The following is a 17654-nucleotide window of genomic DNA, read 5'->3' on the forward strand; positions in this document are numbered from 1 at the left end:
ATAATAGCGGAGAACCACAGAATTTTGATCTAAGCACCTATTCAAATTGTTTGCATTTAGTTATTTGAACACTAAGCTCTATTAAGTCGCCATAATAAAAATATATAGTGAGCAAAAAATCAGAGCACGAGAAATGCATTAACCGAGGTTGAAAATTTAGTTAAGTATTTAATCTAACGATGTGCTTCCCGAAATTCAAGTTCATTTATGTATGCTTTTAAAATTTAAGGCGGAAATGAACAGAGGATTGTGGGAGAGGGAAAAGTGTCGACAAGCGGGAACCAGGTACTCAAGCTTGCCACTTGTCACAGACAGACTACATCTTAAATTCAGTCTAGTCTCGTTTTGATTCGGGTCGCATACGTTCAACTTGATTAGCCTCATGCCCGTTTTCGCCTGTTGGCCGGAATTAATGGTAATGAACAGATGGGCTCCTGTAATGAATTTATATTGCGCATTTTCTATTGGCATATTCAAATGCGCTTTGCAAGCAAGTGATCTATGGGTAAGATCGGACATCAGCATATACAGGCGCCGCTGGCAGCCGCTGTAAGTCCATTAGCGTTCTCACCCAGCACTGATACTGCTGGGATGGCGACGGCTTACTTTTTTGACCATTAAGAAAACCCTGTTTTATTAACTTTTTTCCTGCTCGTTGTTTGTTTTTCCGATTTTATTGCTGTAGTTTGCCGCGTTCCTTTCTTGCATTTTAATGACTTCACGGACAGATTATGCAACAGACCCGAAAACTGGCCGCATCCCACATGAAACCCGTCTTTTCGTTTTGCGTCTTGTTCATTCTCTCTCGGGCATAATTCAATCGTACCTGACAACTTGCTGACGTATCTTTAATTATTATTTTATGTTAAAGCAAAGCGTTTCACAGTCGGTTGGTGCTTCTTGTATATTGTGGCGCAAGGCGAATGCATATCCTCTAAAGTCAACACATTCGAACTTTCCAAGCATCACGTCTCACAGAGCATTGAGGTGTAAGCTTGCTTTCTTTTGTGTAGTTGTCAGCGCATCTCGAGCTCTTTGGAATCTCTGTTACAACACACAGTGAATTCGCCTCTTCAACATGGTGGTTGATTACGATACAAGGGATGGAATATTTTAGATTATTGGATAACGGTTTCTGTAAAAACAAAAACGGAATACAAGAGTGTGCCCATGCACTTCAAAAATAAAAGCGAAGGAAAGTAGATAAATAGTATTAAAGTACTAGAATAACAGTGTAGAAAAGAGGTAACAAACCAAGTATTCTGATTGGTCAATGATCAAAGATACTCACAGATTACCAATCAAATGCGAGCCCTCGATGGTGCAATTTTTGCGTAATACGTCTGCCTTGGTTCTGCTACGATATCTCGAAAGCTATCTGGATTGCTATCTCAAAATTTTTTCATACATATTATTATTATTATTATTATTATTATTATTGTTATTTAGTAGTCACGTGATTTGCCTCGTGCAATTTTAAATAAATAAGCACTTTATTTTTTGAATTAACACTACAAAATTGTCGGTCTTTGAAGAATTCTACTCTTGCTCATTTAATGTATATTGCACTTAAAATCATGTCATTTCCTATACAAAGTGAAGAGATAAAATGGGAGAGAATGACTTGAATATATTGATTTTGTTTTAGAATATATCAGATTTGCTAAATATGAAGTGCGGATTAGTAATGGTGATAGGACTGAGTGGAGTTCAATTCCGAATCGGTCTGTCATACTCGGGTGACCGCGCATCGTTAACGAGTATGATTACAGACCCAACTGGACGACTCGAAGTCCTCTTACCAATTACTCATAAAAAAAATACAATTTCCTAGAAAAATAGATGAGCCAAGTTATGCAAGAAAGGGAAATTTGCATTAAAAGACTGACAAGGGAGGCGTAAATTGTTTAATGTCGCTTTGAAAGTAAGAAAGAAAGAAAACCCAATTTAGGTGTCTGTACACTGTTTCTATTGTGATTATTATTATTTTATTTTTTTTTTTAACAGCTTTATTGGCGTTCTACTCAGTTACAATAGTAATAAACGAAAAGTTACACGTACATAATTATGAGGGGAAAAAATAAATAAATTTAACACGGTAGGGATGGCCAAAAGGGAGTAACGAACGGGACGTGAGTACCCATGCAAGGAAACTCCCTACTATTAAAACCAAGGGTGTGATTGGTTGATTTTAAACTTCAACTTTGAATGTGATTGGTTGATTTAAACTACAACTTTGAATGTGATTGGCTTATTAAACTGTCCGATAACAACTTGGCTAGTGAATTAGTGGAAAATAGGAGTTTTTTAAACCAAATCACAATGGAGGAAATTGTAATTTTCGTGATGACACAAGATGATAGCGGTAAGGTGAGCGACTGGCCAGCTCCCGGCGGCTGGCAAGATAGCTCAGTTACTAGAGCAAGCGCAGTGAAATCGCACGGTCATATCTTCGAATCCTGTTCAACCCAAAAATTTTCAAGCTTGCTTGCAACTGCGTAAAATGCTTGTCTAAATGCAATGATCTTCCAAACTCTCATACAGTGATACCATATTAGGTTAATGGTATGCGCAAAGTCGAGGCTCGGATCGAAGCGTTAGTTTTCAAATCTCAGGAGATGGTCAATTTACCTCCATCAACTCGATCGATGCCAAATTTTTACCCAAACCTCTACTCGGGCACCCTGCTTCTACATTGTGTTTGTGGTCTTGTGGAGAGTTAAATCGTAACGGTGCTGGCCTACTGGCCTCTTTAGTGACTTGTTGTTCGACTTGTCGTCTTCTTATTAAGCTTTTTATACCAGCCCGGACCTAAATAAGCAATTACAATGCATAAGACAGTGATATAAATACTGTCTTTTAAAAATCCCGATTTTCAACGTTTTTAAGCATTGTATAGTAAATGATTATGTTTGTTAACCTAAACTGCTCTGACAATCCACATCCCTTTCTTCTTCCTATAGTAAACTACGCTGTCATATTGACTGGTACCCTTTTAATTTTTCTTATTTTTCATGCTTCCATGCTTATACACGGACACTGCCTATATAAGGAACCTTGGACTGGGCGAGCTGTCAGTCAGTTCATTCGAGACCTCGACCCACCAAGGTTTACGGCTAGCGACTAAAAGTAACAGCGACCTGGGTACCAAAATTCTGAGTACCAAAAAAATTTCAATTTATTGTATCCGGAACAAAAAATAGTTGCACTTGCAGTTATTTTTACTTTTATGAGCAGAATTGACAAATTTCCACGGAAAATGAAGCGCCCACACTTAATTACAGCCTCTTGTTAAATATCAGCGAGTTCCCTTCTTCTTGCTCACTTAGGCCGCCATATTTTTGCGTGACAAAAAGGGGGAGGAACTTTCCCTTTTATAGGCAGTGTCCTTGTTTGAATAGCTGAACGCAAATGCTCTACTAGTTGTCAGTTAAGACTGTAAAAAAAATCAAATAAAAATTCGAAGAAACTGTGCTGCGCAATAATACGGATGAGGGGTAAAGGAAAGTGTAAAATTGCGCCCGAGAATTTAAAGTGGTACTACGACCAAGAAAGCAATTCTTTTTTTCTTTGGATTTCAAAACTATGTTGACTAAACACTAACTGACGCAAGTTTTAAGTTCTGATTTTAAAAAGACATCTGTTTATTTTAACTGTAATTTTCTTATTTATTGGTCCACCATTACTAACTTTAAAATCTTGAGAGAGCTGGGTCTAGGAGAAAATAACGTCAAAGACGCACTAGTTTAAGAATTCAATGCGTGTGTACGCGGCTGAATTAATATGCAGCACGGGAGTTTCGGGCTTTCAGACATTTAAACCCTTGTTTTGCATATATAATAAATTGCGTTTACACGCTGAAATTTTAAGCTAGTGAGTAAATGACGTCATATTCTCTAGATCCAACCCTCTGAGGTCCAATCGGTCAGTTTTGAACGTGAGTAATGGCGGACCGTGAAATCCAAAACTTACACTCAAAATAAACATCCTTTGGATAAAACTCAAAGCTCAAAATTTTGCCAGTTAGGTGTTAAGCAAACACACTTTCAAAATCTGAAGACAAAAAGGAAATGATTTTTTGATCATAGTACCACTTTAAATGTAAACCAAACGTTTCGATGGTACTCCCCTCCCTGTTCATCAGTCGTTTGAAAGAAACTAAGATATGCGCGTGCATCGTAACGTTCAAATAAAAACAAAATTCGCAACGTTTATAGCGCGCGCTGACTTATATCTCGCCTGCAAGTGCCCAACGGAATTAATAGCTCCCTACTTAGATGCTTTTACCACTCCACTGGTTAAAAACGTATCCAGCTACGTAAAAAAAACACACTAAACACATGCTCTACTTTATCGAGTCTTTCGTTTTCCTGGTGAAAATAATGTTGTTTTCACTATGGATGGAAGTCTTTATACACCACCATTGCGAATAGAGATGGCCTTCTAGCATTTCAACACTTCCTAAACAAGAGACCGGTCCTTCAACCACCCACTCATATACTTGTACACCTCACTCAACTATTTCTCTCCTTGAAGACTTTCTCTTTCAATCAATGGACAGCCGACTTGGGCCCAACTATGCTTGTCTGTTCATGGGGTACATGGAGGAGCAAATCTTAAATCAGTACACAGGACCCAAACCCGATCGATATAAACGATACCTCGACGACATTGCCGGTGTTTTTCAGGTAGCAGGGACGCGATCGAAGAATTTGCAACCTTCATAAAAGACTTTCATCCAAGCGTTAAGCTCACCTGGTCCATCTTTGACGAGAAACTACCTTTTCTCGACCTTGTGTTTAGGCCGACTTCTGACCGTCTTATCAGCAGCATACACTACAAACCCACTGACACTCATACCTAACTTAACTATGCATCATCTCATCCCCTTCGTTGTAAGAATGCCATCCCTTAGAGTCAGTTTCTACGTTTACTCCGCATCTGAACTGACAATGAAGATTTTGACGTAAACAGCTAGAAAATGGCTTTTTTTTTTCCCTTGGTTATCTACCAAACATTGTTAATCAAACACGCACCCGTATTTTAGCCAGACCACGAGTGCATGGCAGTCATCACTTCAGAACCAGCTGCAGACATCCCTCCCGCTAAGCACTCCACCATCCCTCTGGTTTTAACATACGATCCAACCAACCAACTTATCAAAAATATCATCTCACAAAATTTTCAACTCGTGCGGGATGATCCCAACACTGCAAATATTTTTCAACCCCTGCGCATCCTGTATGCTGATCAACACCCTCAAAATTAAAACCCGACTACAGATGATGAGGACCGCCGAAACGTTCCCCTGTGGCCGGTCTCACTGCAACACGTGCCTCCACACCATTACCTCCACATTCATAGATACTCCAGGAGGACTTATCACTTTTACATCGAAATACAACTGTGTTAGCGAGAACGTGGTGTATGCTATCAAATGCCCGGCATGTCACAATACCCATATCGGAGAAACTGGTAGACGCTTGGGTGACAAATTTAGGGAACATCTACGCTCCACAAGGCTACCAGACTCCGATCTTCCTGTTAGACGCCTTTTTTTACTTCCCCGGGGCACACAGTTCAGGATATGCTGGTTTCTGTAATCCGTTCGGGCTTCAGGGATACCACAGGGATACCACAGATAGACACGGTTTTGAGGCCCAGGATGATTTTCAGATACCGTACCCTACGCCCTCATGGTCTTAATGTGGACTTTCGTTTTATATAAAGTCAGTGCGCGCTGTACACGTTGGGAGTTTTGGTTTTTTTGTTTGTCTGATGAAGAGGAAATACCATCGAAAGTTCTGCTTCATATTAATTTTAAATTATCGGGCGCAATTCTAAACTTCCTTTACCATTCAAAATCAAATAAAAGCCCAATTAAATTTAAATGCCGTTTTTGATAAGATGGGCTTTCAGAACAGAGTAGAGACCCAACAAAGTCATCCCGTATAGTCTACGCCGAATTCCAAGAAATCAAACCCGGTTCTCATTGTTGGAAGTACCCCGCTAAATATAATATCAGCACATCAGCTTATATGTTCCATAGTTTCTCGAGAAGCTAAAAGAATTGCTCTAAAGAAACATGTACCTCTGTATTGCTGGCGCAATGATTAAAAAAGATGAAGCAGCCCTGAAAGAGGACAAAAATGGTAATAAAAAATGGATCCTTCGTTTGTGTACAAATAAAGAGGTGTCCGCTAAAGAAAGAGTTTTGGAAGCGGAAGAGAGGTTAAAGGGACAGCTTTGAGCTCTATCTGTCCTTGTTTAATATTCGTGTCATATTCCACACACTGTTCTCCATTCGATTCACTTGGGACTGATAAGGAGACTCAAGTCAAGATCTTTTCACAAGTTGATAATTTCCTAAGCAAGTGTTACCATAAGAGAAAGTGACAGGATTAAGGGGTTTGCTTGGACGTACCTCTAACGATTATCAATATATTCAGAAGAATCCTACTGAATTTATAGTGAATTTTTAGTAAGGTATTAACAATAATGAATTTAAGTGTCAATAGGCCATTTCCGAGTTCATGTCTGCCTCCCTCTTCAAAGCGAGTCTTAGTGCGAAGTTTTTGTGATGCTAATTAGTTCTACTTTACATATGAATGAAAACTAATTTTCATAAGAAAAACTTCGCACTTAGACTCGCTTTGAAGAGGAGGCGGACATGAACTCGGAAATGGCCTATTGTATTTAGCGCTGCATGGGGCACGAATTTGGACATTTGTACAGAAATTAACTCATACCAAATGGTAGGTTGATGTTTGAGGAGAGGGGAAAACAAGAGTACCCGGGGAAAAACCTTTCAGAGCAGAGAAGGGGACCAACAAACTCAAACCACATGTCGGAGTTGGAATCGAACCAGGTTCATATTGTTGAGAGGCGGAGTGCGATAGTCTAGTGGCTCAGTCTAACTTACTTGAAGTGAGTTAAATACAACAAATAGATATTGAAAGACAAGACTTCCTTGATTCAGCGCAAGAAGTCCAAAACTCCAGCTTAATCCCAAAACAGGTAACATTACAAACGATGCTCGAACTGTAAGACTGATAAATGGGGAAAAAAAAGACACAGGTAATATAGGATGACAGAAGTTCAACGTCATAAGCGCAAAACAATTATTCGGAAAGCCGACTGGTTGGTTGTCTAAAACGATACAAACCGAAGTCTTTGCAATTCATTCCTTCTTCGGAACATTTGTGTTCCTGTCATCCTCCTTAGAACAAGCACCAATACCAAGAAATTAATCTATCAAAAGAGAAATGAGGGATGCTACTAAATCTGGGTGTCCTCTTTACTCGTTGACCAGTGCAGTGCTATCTCAAGGACACTGGAAAAATGCTCTTTCTTGCACCTAGAGTAACTCACGTGGGGTCTTTAAAATCGAATTAGGTAAAGAGGCTAACACGTTAAATAATTCGAAGAGCATTTTTTAATTTAAATAAAAGAAAATTAAACCCAGTTTCTTTTTTTCATTCTGTTTGCTGCAATTAATGGAAATAATTAATAGGCAGCAAGCTGTTCGGAATTAACAGGAATAAAACTGAACAGTATATAGAGCAGATGAACTAACGCAAGCAGACAGCGTTACTTACAAATAAAACGCTGCAGACAGGTCCAATGAACGACCACTTTACACCAGACTCAAACGCGAGCCAGCAACTGCAAAAACAAGACGTCAAACTTCAGTACAGTGGTTTAAGCTCTTGTTTGCATGCAAATTTTGCATATATGTTCAATTTGTGTGTGTGAATCAGCAGTCGGAATACGTTAGTACTTAAGATGGACTAAATCGTTGCTATAAGCTGGAACGTACGTACAAATGCAGTAACCAATCTCGTTTCCAGAGCCTCTGTTATCCTTGTCCAGCGGAACGGGTGCGGGAGGTTCTGGAATAATCGAAAACCGGAACCAGAAAACCCTGGTTCCGGTTGAATAACTGCACTTGTGTGAAGGGTTTTCTGGCTACGCGTGGAAAGTCAGTACGTCTTCTTCCTCTAAAGTAGAGAACTCCCACAACGCATTGAATTACTTCTAAAAGGAAGCTCAATATGAGGCTTTAAGGAATATAGTGTACAATTCAAAGGTTACAATCTGTATCCTTCCCACTGGTTTTGGGAAGTCGTTAATTTACCAAATGTCACCGTACTTATCTCTCTACTTTCATTCCAAAACATCCGGTAAAATGGTAGGAAATGAAACCGTTTTTCAACAGCCAATCAAATATGGCCTTTTTTCGATTTGACGAGCGCCAATTACGAGCGCCTTCTTTCCCGACCGCTGGTCAAGAGAACGATGACTCTGGGAACGAGATTGATGCGGTATATACCGCGGTAGATGCGGTAATTTACTTTTATGCTGTGTCAGGAACCCATGACCCGGAGCCTACAACTGTGTTCGTGTAACGGCGTTTTCACACAACGATTTATTTTTAGATTGAATTTCCCACGAATGAGACTCCCACAGGAGCCAGATGACCAATTACAAGAAATTAAGCTGACGTCATAGGGTCACCGAACCGGAACTACCTTTGTCTTTTGACCTAATAGACCTTTTCGGCTTGTACATTTTGTTTTCCCAATACAGATCATGTGATAATACTCAGGAGGTTTTGTCTTTTGTTTTGTTCATTAAAATGAGGGCATGCAAGCATGAATATGCCTGCATGCACCCTTTGTAATGACCAAAACAAAGGACCAAGCCTTCTGAGTATTATCGCATGATCTGTATTGGGAAAACCAAATGTGCAAGCCAAAAAGGTCTATTCGCGGGAAGGGCTAGTCTAAAAATAAACCTACTTGTGAAAACGCCGTTTCACAGACGCTGTATGGACATTGCACGCTCCAGATAGGCTCCTGGCTGTGTATTGCACAAAAAATACAACGTTTGAAACATTTTGAAATGGAACTGGTCTTTTGTTTCTCGCTTGTGCAGGAGTTTTGTCGTCGAAGACAATTATGACCTGACTTTATTACTAAGCTTTAATTAACATAACTTACTGATGCAAAGTTCCATAATCATTGAATTTAATGGCATATGTGGTACTAACTGTGCCCAGGGGAAGTCCTTGAAAGTAAAGCAAAGAAAAGGATTTGTCTCATTTTTGGCTTTTGTTTTTGCCATTAATTACAAATGTATGCATAACATAACGCACTTTTCAGGCGTGTAAAAATCAAAATCTTGCCTAGGCTCCTGACGGGACTATGGTCTGGAAATTAAGAATAAATTTTGAACGTCCTAGTTATCTTACTACGTCATTTTAAAGAGTTTGGTTGTATTTTTAACACACCACTCCTTAACATCGACTCACCGTATGCCAATAAATAGGTTTTTCTTGGCAGGCTACAGAATTGTTCTTGGAAAACACTGTAAACTTTTGCCAGAATATAAATGCCTTCTACCAGCATCCACATGAAAGTAGCGAGGAAAAGAAAATGCAGGCTTACTGCAATAATTCTACAAAGCGGCTGAAAAAAAGAGACTAATTAGTTAGCAAAAATAGAGGCCGGAGAAGTGGACTTCGGTTTTAATTTAATACTAATAATGCAGCAATAGTTTTCCTTTTCCTTTCACTGAAGAGCAAACACGATTACCGTTTCTTTAGTCGTACATTTCCACGATATATATATATATATATATATATATATATATACCTAACTGCAGACAGTACTGTTTCGGCCTTCTGGGCCTCATCAGTGCAGTGCTGATGTTTGGGATGGAGGTTAAGCTTATATACATATATATATTCGCCCTTGGTCCCGCAAGGTCAAAGATAATATTTTTGGTGTTTTGGTGTTTTAATAGATCCTTTATTGACCAAGCTTGTTCGGTCAAGATGGCTGGATACTGGCCTCGTTCTTTTTTTGCGTGTTTATGGACCTCGACGATAAACACGCAAAAAAAGAACTTGGCCAACATCCAGCCATCTTCACCTCACGCTTGGTCAATAACCCATATATATATAGGTATTTGTATCTCGTTAAACTGGGTGGGGATGAAGTGCTCCATATAGGTCGCCCTTTGCCTCATACACTCAAATGGTCAGCGGTCTTGGTGGAATGGGACCACAGGATAGCTGTGTTGCATCATTAAGTGGCCTGGGGATTGAGACTCCATGAAAAGGATTCAACACGATCTCTTCCTCAAATGAAGGATTATCGTCATCACTCTGTTCCTGGACTTGTGGTATGAAAAAGAAAAGAAAAAGGTAAAAGCAGCCAAGGGACAGGATTTGAACCCGGAGCCCCCACTTTGAAGGAACTTTTTTTTTAATCCACTTGACCACTAAAGGTCAACAGACTAGAAAATGTGCCGATTATTTACCAAAACTAATTGGTATATATGATTAAAATGGTTAGCTTTCTCTTGAAGTTTGGTAACCGTCGACATTTTTCACTGTGTAAGCTTGCTTCTTAGCGGATGTTAATACACGTTTACAGCGGCACTTTTGGAATAAAAAAATTATTGACATTAATAAAAAATGACATAGTGATGTAGTAGTCTACTGGTTAAGTGAAGGGGTTAATAATTACACATTCCCAGGTTCAAGTCCTGCGAGTCCAGACATTGGGGTTCAGCTTTTATGAGAAATATGTTCATTTGCCATGATCCCTATCAAGCTTTCAGTGAGAGACTTGGAGGGAGAGACTTGGTTGGAAGGATTAGGACCTCTCAGTGGTCTGGTGATATGACTGTTGCCTGGGGATTAGGACCCCATGAGAGGATTAAGAACTCTCTGTGGCCTGGGGATTAGAACCCCTTGAGAGGATTAAGACCGCTCCGTGGACTGGGGATCAGAACCCTATGAGAGGATTAAGACCTCTCTGTGGCCTGGAGATTAGAACCCCATGAGAGGATTAGGATCTCTCAGCATGCTGGATGTGGCCTGGGGAGTACCTCATCCCCAACCCTTGTACCCAAAATATTTTTGTTTTGTCGTTTCGTGGGCTGGGAACATTAATTTGTTTTCATGAAACTCTCAATCTGATCAACCAGTTGGTTGGGATTTCTTGAGTTTTACTGTCAAAACGGTTGATCCGAATTTTTTCAAACAGCATCATACTAGGTTGACATAGCTTGGAAGGACGAAGGGGTGGTGTAGCGACCTTTATCTTAATTTTTATCCCTGTAAAGTTGGGCGCAATTGCAACCTCAATTCAGTTTGAAAGTCTAGACTGCCCAGGCCCACGAATGGCCGCGTCAAACCAAAATAGGCTTTGAAAAGTGTGCTAATGAGAAGTTCGATATCGGGCCAGTTATTTAAACAAAGTCTAACTTAGGCCGCGGCTTAAGATAATCAGTGGACCTCCAAATCTGTCTATAAGTGGTATATTTCAAGTAGATAAATTGCTGTCTAATCTGAAATGCAAACCTTCTTGTTACCATCAGCAGCAGACAATATTTAGATATGATTGTTGGCAATATTGAAAATGGCTCAGAACGTGGTTTTGTTAAACATTGTCTAAACTATGTTTTAATAATCAACCCATTCAACTTAAACAGTACCACCTAAACCATTCTAAATGTTATCCTGTTAAAAAGTTTAGAACAACACACTACTATCTTACCTCACTAATTGTGTTTCTCTCAATCCCAACAAGAAAAATAAAGTGACTGGCAGCAAGGCAAGCTACGAGGTGGCAGTGGATTTTTATTTTTACTTCCGTTCTTTTGCTGAAAAAGATATAGCTTTTTTAAAACGGTATATGTAAAATAACAATAAGAAGCACGATCATCGTATGAAATTTTGATGAATTATTGCGATAATAGAGAAGCAAGGATATCAACAAAGACTACTTACTGTAAATTAATGACATGATTAGAAAAATATGGGTTCTCGTCCCATGCTGAAAGGATGGCCGAGGAAAAAAAAAAAGAGGCTTCAAACTTAACTCTTGCTAAGAATTCCTAGGCAAAGCGCAAAACTGGTGCTGAATGTACTGTTATTTATATACTGTGCAGAAGACAACGTAAACAAGTGTGGTCAATGTGTCAAGTGGTTCTATCTATAAATAATGATGATTTATTTTTAACGCTTTAAAGACCACTGATGTTCTTGATGACTTCAGATTATGCGATAATATCTTTAGCATATATCAAATTCATTGTCTGGCGATAGCTACGGGTATCATGAATCGGCTTCAAATTTGAGTTACAATAATAGAAGGTTGCATGTAAAAGTTGAGAAGGCAGAGTAACTGAGCAGGCAAGTCTATATAAAAGTGATTTTTATACACTTTTAAATTACATTGTTCTTAATAAGAATTGGGAATTATTGTACTACAGCTGCTGCAATGCGTTACCGCGTGTTCTACCACTCTACTTACGTCAATAGAATGAAGGCTAACAGGCAGATTATTTCGGCAGCCAATGACAATGAACATCCAAGGTACGTCATCCACTTAAGAACTTTCCGGTGAATGCCTTTGACCTGTAAGGTAAAAAGAAAACAACAATTTGTGCTTTTAGAGACCAAATCACTATTGGACAAATTATATATTGTTCTTGTTTTAGTTGTGTCTAAATTCACATCATTAATCATGCATAAATATTACAATTTCCTCGATGATGATTGGTTAAAAAACTCCTATTTTCCACTAATTCACTTGCCAAGATGCTATCGGAGAATTCAATAAGCCAATCACACTCAAAGTTGTAGTTTTAAATCAACCAATCACAACCTTGGTTTCAATCACCATAGAAACAGAGTACAGACTTCTAAATTGGGGGCTGCTTTCTTTCTTTCTTTCTTTCTTTCTTTCAGTCAGAGCGACCTTTAGCAATTTACGCCTCCTTCGTCAGTCTTTTCATGCAAATTTTCCCTTTCTTTCATAACTTTAGCTCTTCTTCTTTTCTCGTAAATTGTATTTTTTATGATTCATTGGTAATTCGGTTTGCAATCATACTCGTGATAAACAAATTGCTGCGGTCGTCAGATTTTGTTATTTACTTGTGGACAGATCGTATTGTACTCCATCCAGTCCTATCACCATTACTTATAATATGACCCTATATCTGAAAGCTTGTTACGATGTGGTACGTGTGAATTTAACAGCTTGTTCACTGTTCACCGTAACTCCTTCCAACACCGTGTTTTCAGATAGATTTGAAAATCTCGCGCAACGTTCTATATTGAGCCAGTGGCAAAAAGCAGAATGAAATGTTGCTCGACAAGTCCGGCCCTTTTTCTTTTTGTCTGAAGAGCTTGATGAATGAACACGTGTACGTATTTCCAGATATGTCCAGAAATGTAAGCAATGAGATACTTGCCGAATCCAATAAGCGTCACGAAGTGTCCCATTTCTCTTTTCCCCAACTTCAACATCACTCGTGTCTCGGAATACCGTGGGAAAATTAACGTTACAAAGTGTCCCCCAAGTAAGAATAAACTGCTGCGTAAAAATAACGCTAACCTTTACCGTAACCTTTACGGCTCTGTTTTGTTGTTTTTATAACTAAAGTAGGGAAGATTTATCCACAATTTTTGGGCGTTTTTAATAAAACAATTATAATTCCAATCGGGCTTGTTGGATATGAGGTGATATTATACCCAAATCATATCCAACGCGCGTTCGTGGAGTAATTTTTGAGTATTTCTGGACAAAAGTGCGTATTTCGCTGCCTCATTACGGATTTGTCCATTAGATCGTCTGCATCCATTCTTTTTGGGTAAGGTAGTTAATTTATTTTTAGTTTAACGTACCGCAGACTTTTGGTCTAGTCGCAAGAGAAGAGCAAAATTTGTGAGATGTCCGCATTGACACGTAACTTGTGATGCATTGATTGATCGCAGTATGCATCCGCTTGTTGACCAAGCACCATTGGTTCTTCCACTGTAAAATTAATGGAAATCCTTCTCAGCAAATACGTTAATGAATTATAACTACATGAGATTATGTTCGACATTATTCTATGTTGTACGCTGTATACTGTTGTATTGTAAAACCTTTGCCACGTATCGAGCGTGTTATTAAATAGTTAAATTCTAAACTTGAAAACGTTTCGCCTTCCCGGCCTCTTCAGTTCTTAATATTGTTTAGGTTTCTGGATTTGTACTTGACAAGTACAAATCCAGAAACCTAAACAATATTAAGAACTGAAGAGACCGCGAAGGCGAAACGTTTTCAAGTTTAGAATTTAACTAATTAATAACACGCTCGATGCGTGGCAAAGGTTTTACAATACAACAGTATACAGCGTACAACATAGAATAATGTCGATATCCAACTTTGCCTATGCAAGAATCAAAGATCTGACTAAGTTAAGATTATGTTCATTTCAGCGAGTAGGAAAGACTTTGAAATTTTAAAACTTACTTAGCACTAAAATTCCAAAATCCACAGTTGAAATTGTCCTTCTTAGAGGATTCCTAAAAAAGGTATGAAAATAACTTAGAAGAAATAAAATCAAATCATGCACATTCAAGTTTCTGAAATAAACATTCTTCGTTGCGTTAATGATGTTTAGAATTGTCGTTGCCCTTAAATGTACTTTTTAATGAGCATTCCAAAATTCCAAGAGGAGGCTTTATGAATATGTGGTATCTAATCTTAGACTATCAGCTAAACCCGAAATGTGGTTCCGTTGTAAATAACCCTAACCACATATCTTCCCTATCCAGGAAGAGTGGCTTGACATAAAGCAATACAAATTCTTACTAAATGCATGGACCCCACTGTTCACGCAAATGACACTTCTTGCGTTGACACCTGGAAGGGTTTTTTAGGCTTGCAACGAATCAGTGAAAACTCAGACATAAATGAATTCAACTTATTACAATCTCTTTGTCGCAAAGCCCCTGTTTATTTACGCACCAGTTCAACAAAAAAAAAAACCAAAAGCAAACAAACAAAAAAGCAAAAACAAAATAATAATAGTTCTACTTGCGTTGGTAAAAGAAAAGATTCGTTGGTTACTTACAAAAGAAAAAGGTCTCAAAGTTAGCAACACGGGATTGTCTTTGGCGATCAATCCTTCAGGTTTCACTGTTATTGAGAGGATTCTGCTGTCTACCTTTGTTGACCTAAACAACGAAAATGGTAGCGTGAATGGATAAACAAATGTATTTTAGGTACTGGTTTGACAGTTACTGCCAACCAGTCACGTAAAAAGACAAGTCAATCAGTCTGTCAGTGTATAAGAGCCAGTCAACCAATTTTTGAAGCAGTAGTATAGAGCGTTTTCACTCACGTGACCAGCAGCCATATTGGATTACTTAAACAAAAGAAAATGTTTGCATAAAAATAGAGTTTAATTCCCGGAGGAGTAGTTTGGTACACCATCATGGCCGCCATTTCTTTGTCTTGGAAAACCAACATGGCCGCCGTGACGTCATGTGAAAACGCTCTATTGTTAAAGACGCAGTAAATTCTTAAAGAGCAAACGGAATTTGAACTAAAATCCGCCGCATTCAATTCAAGTCCAAAACCCTCCACGCTCCACCAGAACCCCCTAAAATGAGCCAATGCAAACTCTATGGCCGTCTAACAAGAGCGATATGCTGTCTTTGGGTAAAACATCTCGGCGTCACACAGTCAAATAGAGTCATTAGTAGCTCATGATCAGTGCCGATCTTAAAGTGCACCTGTGGCCAAAAAATCAATTGAAATTTTCCTTTGGATTTCAAAACTATGATAACTAAAGACTAAGCGACAAAAGTTTTAAGCCTTGATTTCAAAAATACACCTGTTTATTTTAACTAGTACTGGAATTTTCCTATTTAATGGACCACCATTACCAACTTGCAATGCGTGTAAACGCCGCAGAATTAATATGCAGCACGAGAGTTTTAGACTTTCAGACTTTTAAACTTGCGTTTTGCATATATAATTAAGCTGGCTGCATTTTAAGGTAGTGAGCCTTTGACGTCACTTTCCCTGGATCCAATTCTCTGAAATTCCAATCGGTCAGTTTCGAACGCGAGTAATGGCGGACCGTGAAATCCAAAACTTACACTCAAAGTAAACGGCCTTTGGATAAAATTCAAAGTTCAAAATTTTGCCTGTCAGATGTTGAGCAAACACACTTTCAAAATCTTTCAAGATCTGAAGAAAAAAAGCAAGTGAATTTTTTTATCACAGGGGCATTTTAAACAGATGTTACAAGCGGCGGTACATTTCAGTTCCATTGAATGTCAAGGGTATCGATCATGCATACGCAGGACAGAAATTATTTAGTAAGGCAAGGGCTCTAAGCTATCGTCCGTTAAATGAAATTCTGCCGAAGCCGAAAACCCAGCAATATAATTTACGTCGCATGGTTTGCCTCCGCCCAAAGATTAACACTGAACGTTTCAAGAACACAAAAAATTTGCAAATAGACTCATTTTTGAACACAACCATCATCATAATTCAATTTTAGCCATAAGTATATTATTGTAATTTCATTACACAGTTCTTGTTTATGTAACATGGGATATGTCTTTTTTATCTTACGGTTTATTAAAGACATCGTCATCATCTTTTTTTAAGCATCCAGCTAGAGCTGGGATTACCCGTAGCTACAAAAATAATAAATTTTAAAAATATTTTTAGAATTTTTAGAGCTGCTAGCTCTAAAACTAAAAAGTATAATAATCTTCGGACTTGCCAAAGTTGTCCAAAAACCTCCAGACTTTCTAAAAATCTTTTCAGCGTCAAAAATCGTTTAAAAATCCTGATTAATTTTTGAAAAAAACATCTGTAAAACAATGCTTTTTATTGCCTCATTTAAGGAACTTGATGCACTTTGCTATTTAGGTCCACGAAAGGGACTTCATGACCTCATGGCTCATGCACAGCCGTTTTACCATTCAATTATGTGTCCTAGAATTCTGTTGCAGTTAGTTTCCAAAAAAAAACATGGCGGAGGCGTGCTCGGTGCATGGATAGCTAGTTATCAAGAGACCGTGATAAGGCGGCACGTTTTGAACTGTGAGGATCTTTAATTTCGATATCTTGTGTTAACATTTTGAGATTTTTAGAACTTTTTTTGAGATTATTCGGATAGATTGGTAGGCCATTCTTCGGCGTTATTGTAGCTTAGCCTAGAATGGATATAGAGTGTGCAGAATTCAAACCATAACTAAAACTGAATTTTTCCGAGTTTCCTTAGGTTAATATCAAATAATCACTATGACTAACATTTCAAAACCTCTAGAGAGCAGGGCAGTCACCGATGCAGACATGTTTCGGCAGAAACCGTTCTGCCTTCTTTAGTGTTAGTGGTGCAAATCTGAATGAAAGATCTGGTAAGTGTTATTAAGTAGAACACAGAAAAGCGTATAACGTGTGCAAATTACAGAGATACGCTTAAGTTTAAATGTTTTTTATTCATTGATCCAGGGTTTTCCCACACGATGTGTAAGGCTTCTTTTATGTTGAAACTATTATAGTAAATTACTTGCCCAGAATTCGAAATTAAACAACCATCCCGAGACATCAAAGATTCTTACCCTCTAGAGATATTTCCTTCAGGCGTGGCCTTAACAGGAAGTAATCTGTGTGCATTTTTGTAAGAGACAAAGGAGACTTGATACGTCTGATATCCTGTATACAAAAAAGTATTGTGTGACACAAAACTTTGTAAGGAATACAAACTTACTGTTTGATTGATGAAGGAAGTCCTAAAGGACATGTTGTGCCTTCTATATTGACCAACGAACCTATTTTATT

General features: G+C 38.5%; 1 protein-coding gene across 1 annotated transcript in view; it reads right to left on the reverse strand.

Annotated features, from left to right (window-relative positions):
• Positions 1-27: 27 nt before the first annotated feature.
• LOC138042311 (adhesion G protein-coupled receptor L4-like) overlaps positions 28-17654 on the reverse strand; it is a 36343-nt gene continuing 18716 nt past the window's right edge. The window contains exons 12-25 of the mRNA XM_068888162.1: positions 17435-17528; positions 14923-15025; positions 14319-14371; positions 13706-13835; positions 12330-12433; positions 11571-11676; positions 9314-9470; positions 9003-9069; positions 7599-7665; positions 7166-7251; positions 6923-7049; positions 6092-6133; positions 2632-2811; positions 28-1135 (exon numbers count right to left, since the gene is read on the reverse strand). Coding sequence (XP_068744263.1) covers positions 941-1135; positions 2632-2811; positions 6092-6133; positions 6923-7049; positions 7166-7251; positions 7599-7665; positions 9003-9069; positions 9314-9470; positions 11571-11676; positions 12330-12433; positions 13706-13835; positions 14319-14371; positions 14923-15025; positions 17435-17528 — 1511 coding nt within the window. The 3' untranslated portion in view covers positions 28-940. The remainder of the gene's footprint in view (positions 1136-2631; positions 2812-6091; positions 6134-6922; positions 7050-7165; positions 7252-7598; positions 7666-9002; positions 9070-9313; positions 9471-11570; positions 11677-12329; positions 12434-13705; positions 13836-14318; positions 14372-14922; positions 15026-17434; positions 17529-17654) is intronic.

Source organism: Montipora capricornis, chromosome 3 (genome assembly GCF_036669925.1).
Source record: "Montipora capricornis isolate CH-2021 chromosome 3, ASM3666992v2, whole genome shotgun sequence".
Taxonomy (NCBI): domain Eukaryota; kingdom Metazoa; phylum Cnidaria; class Anthozoa; order Scleractinia; family Acroporidae; genus Montipora; species Montipora capricornis.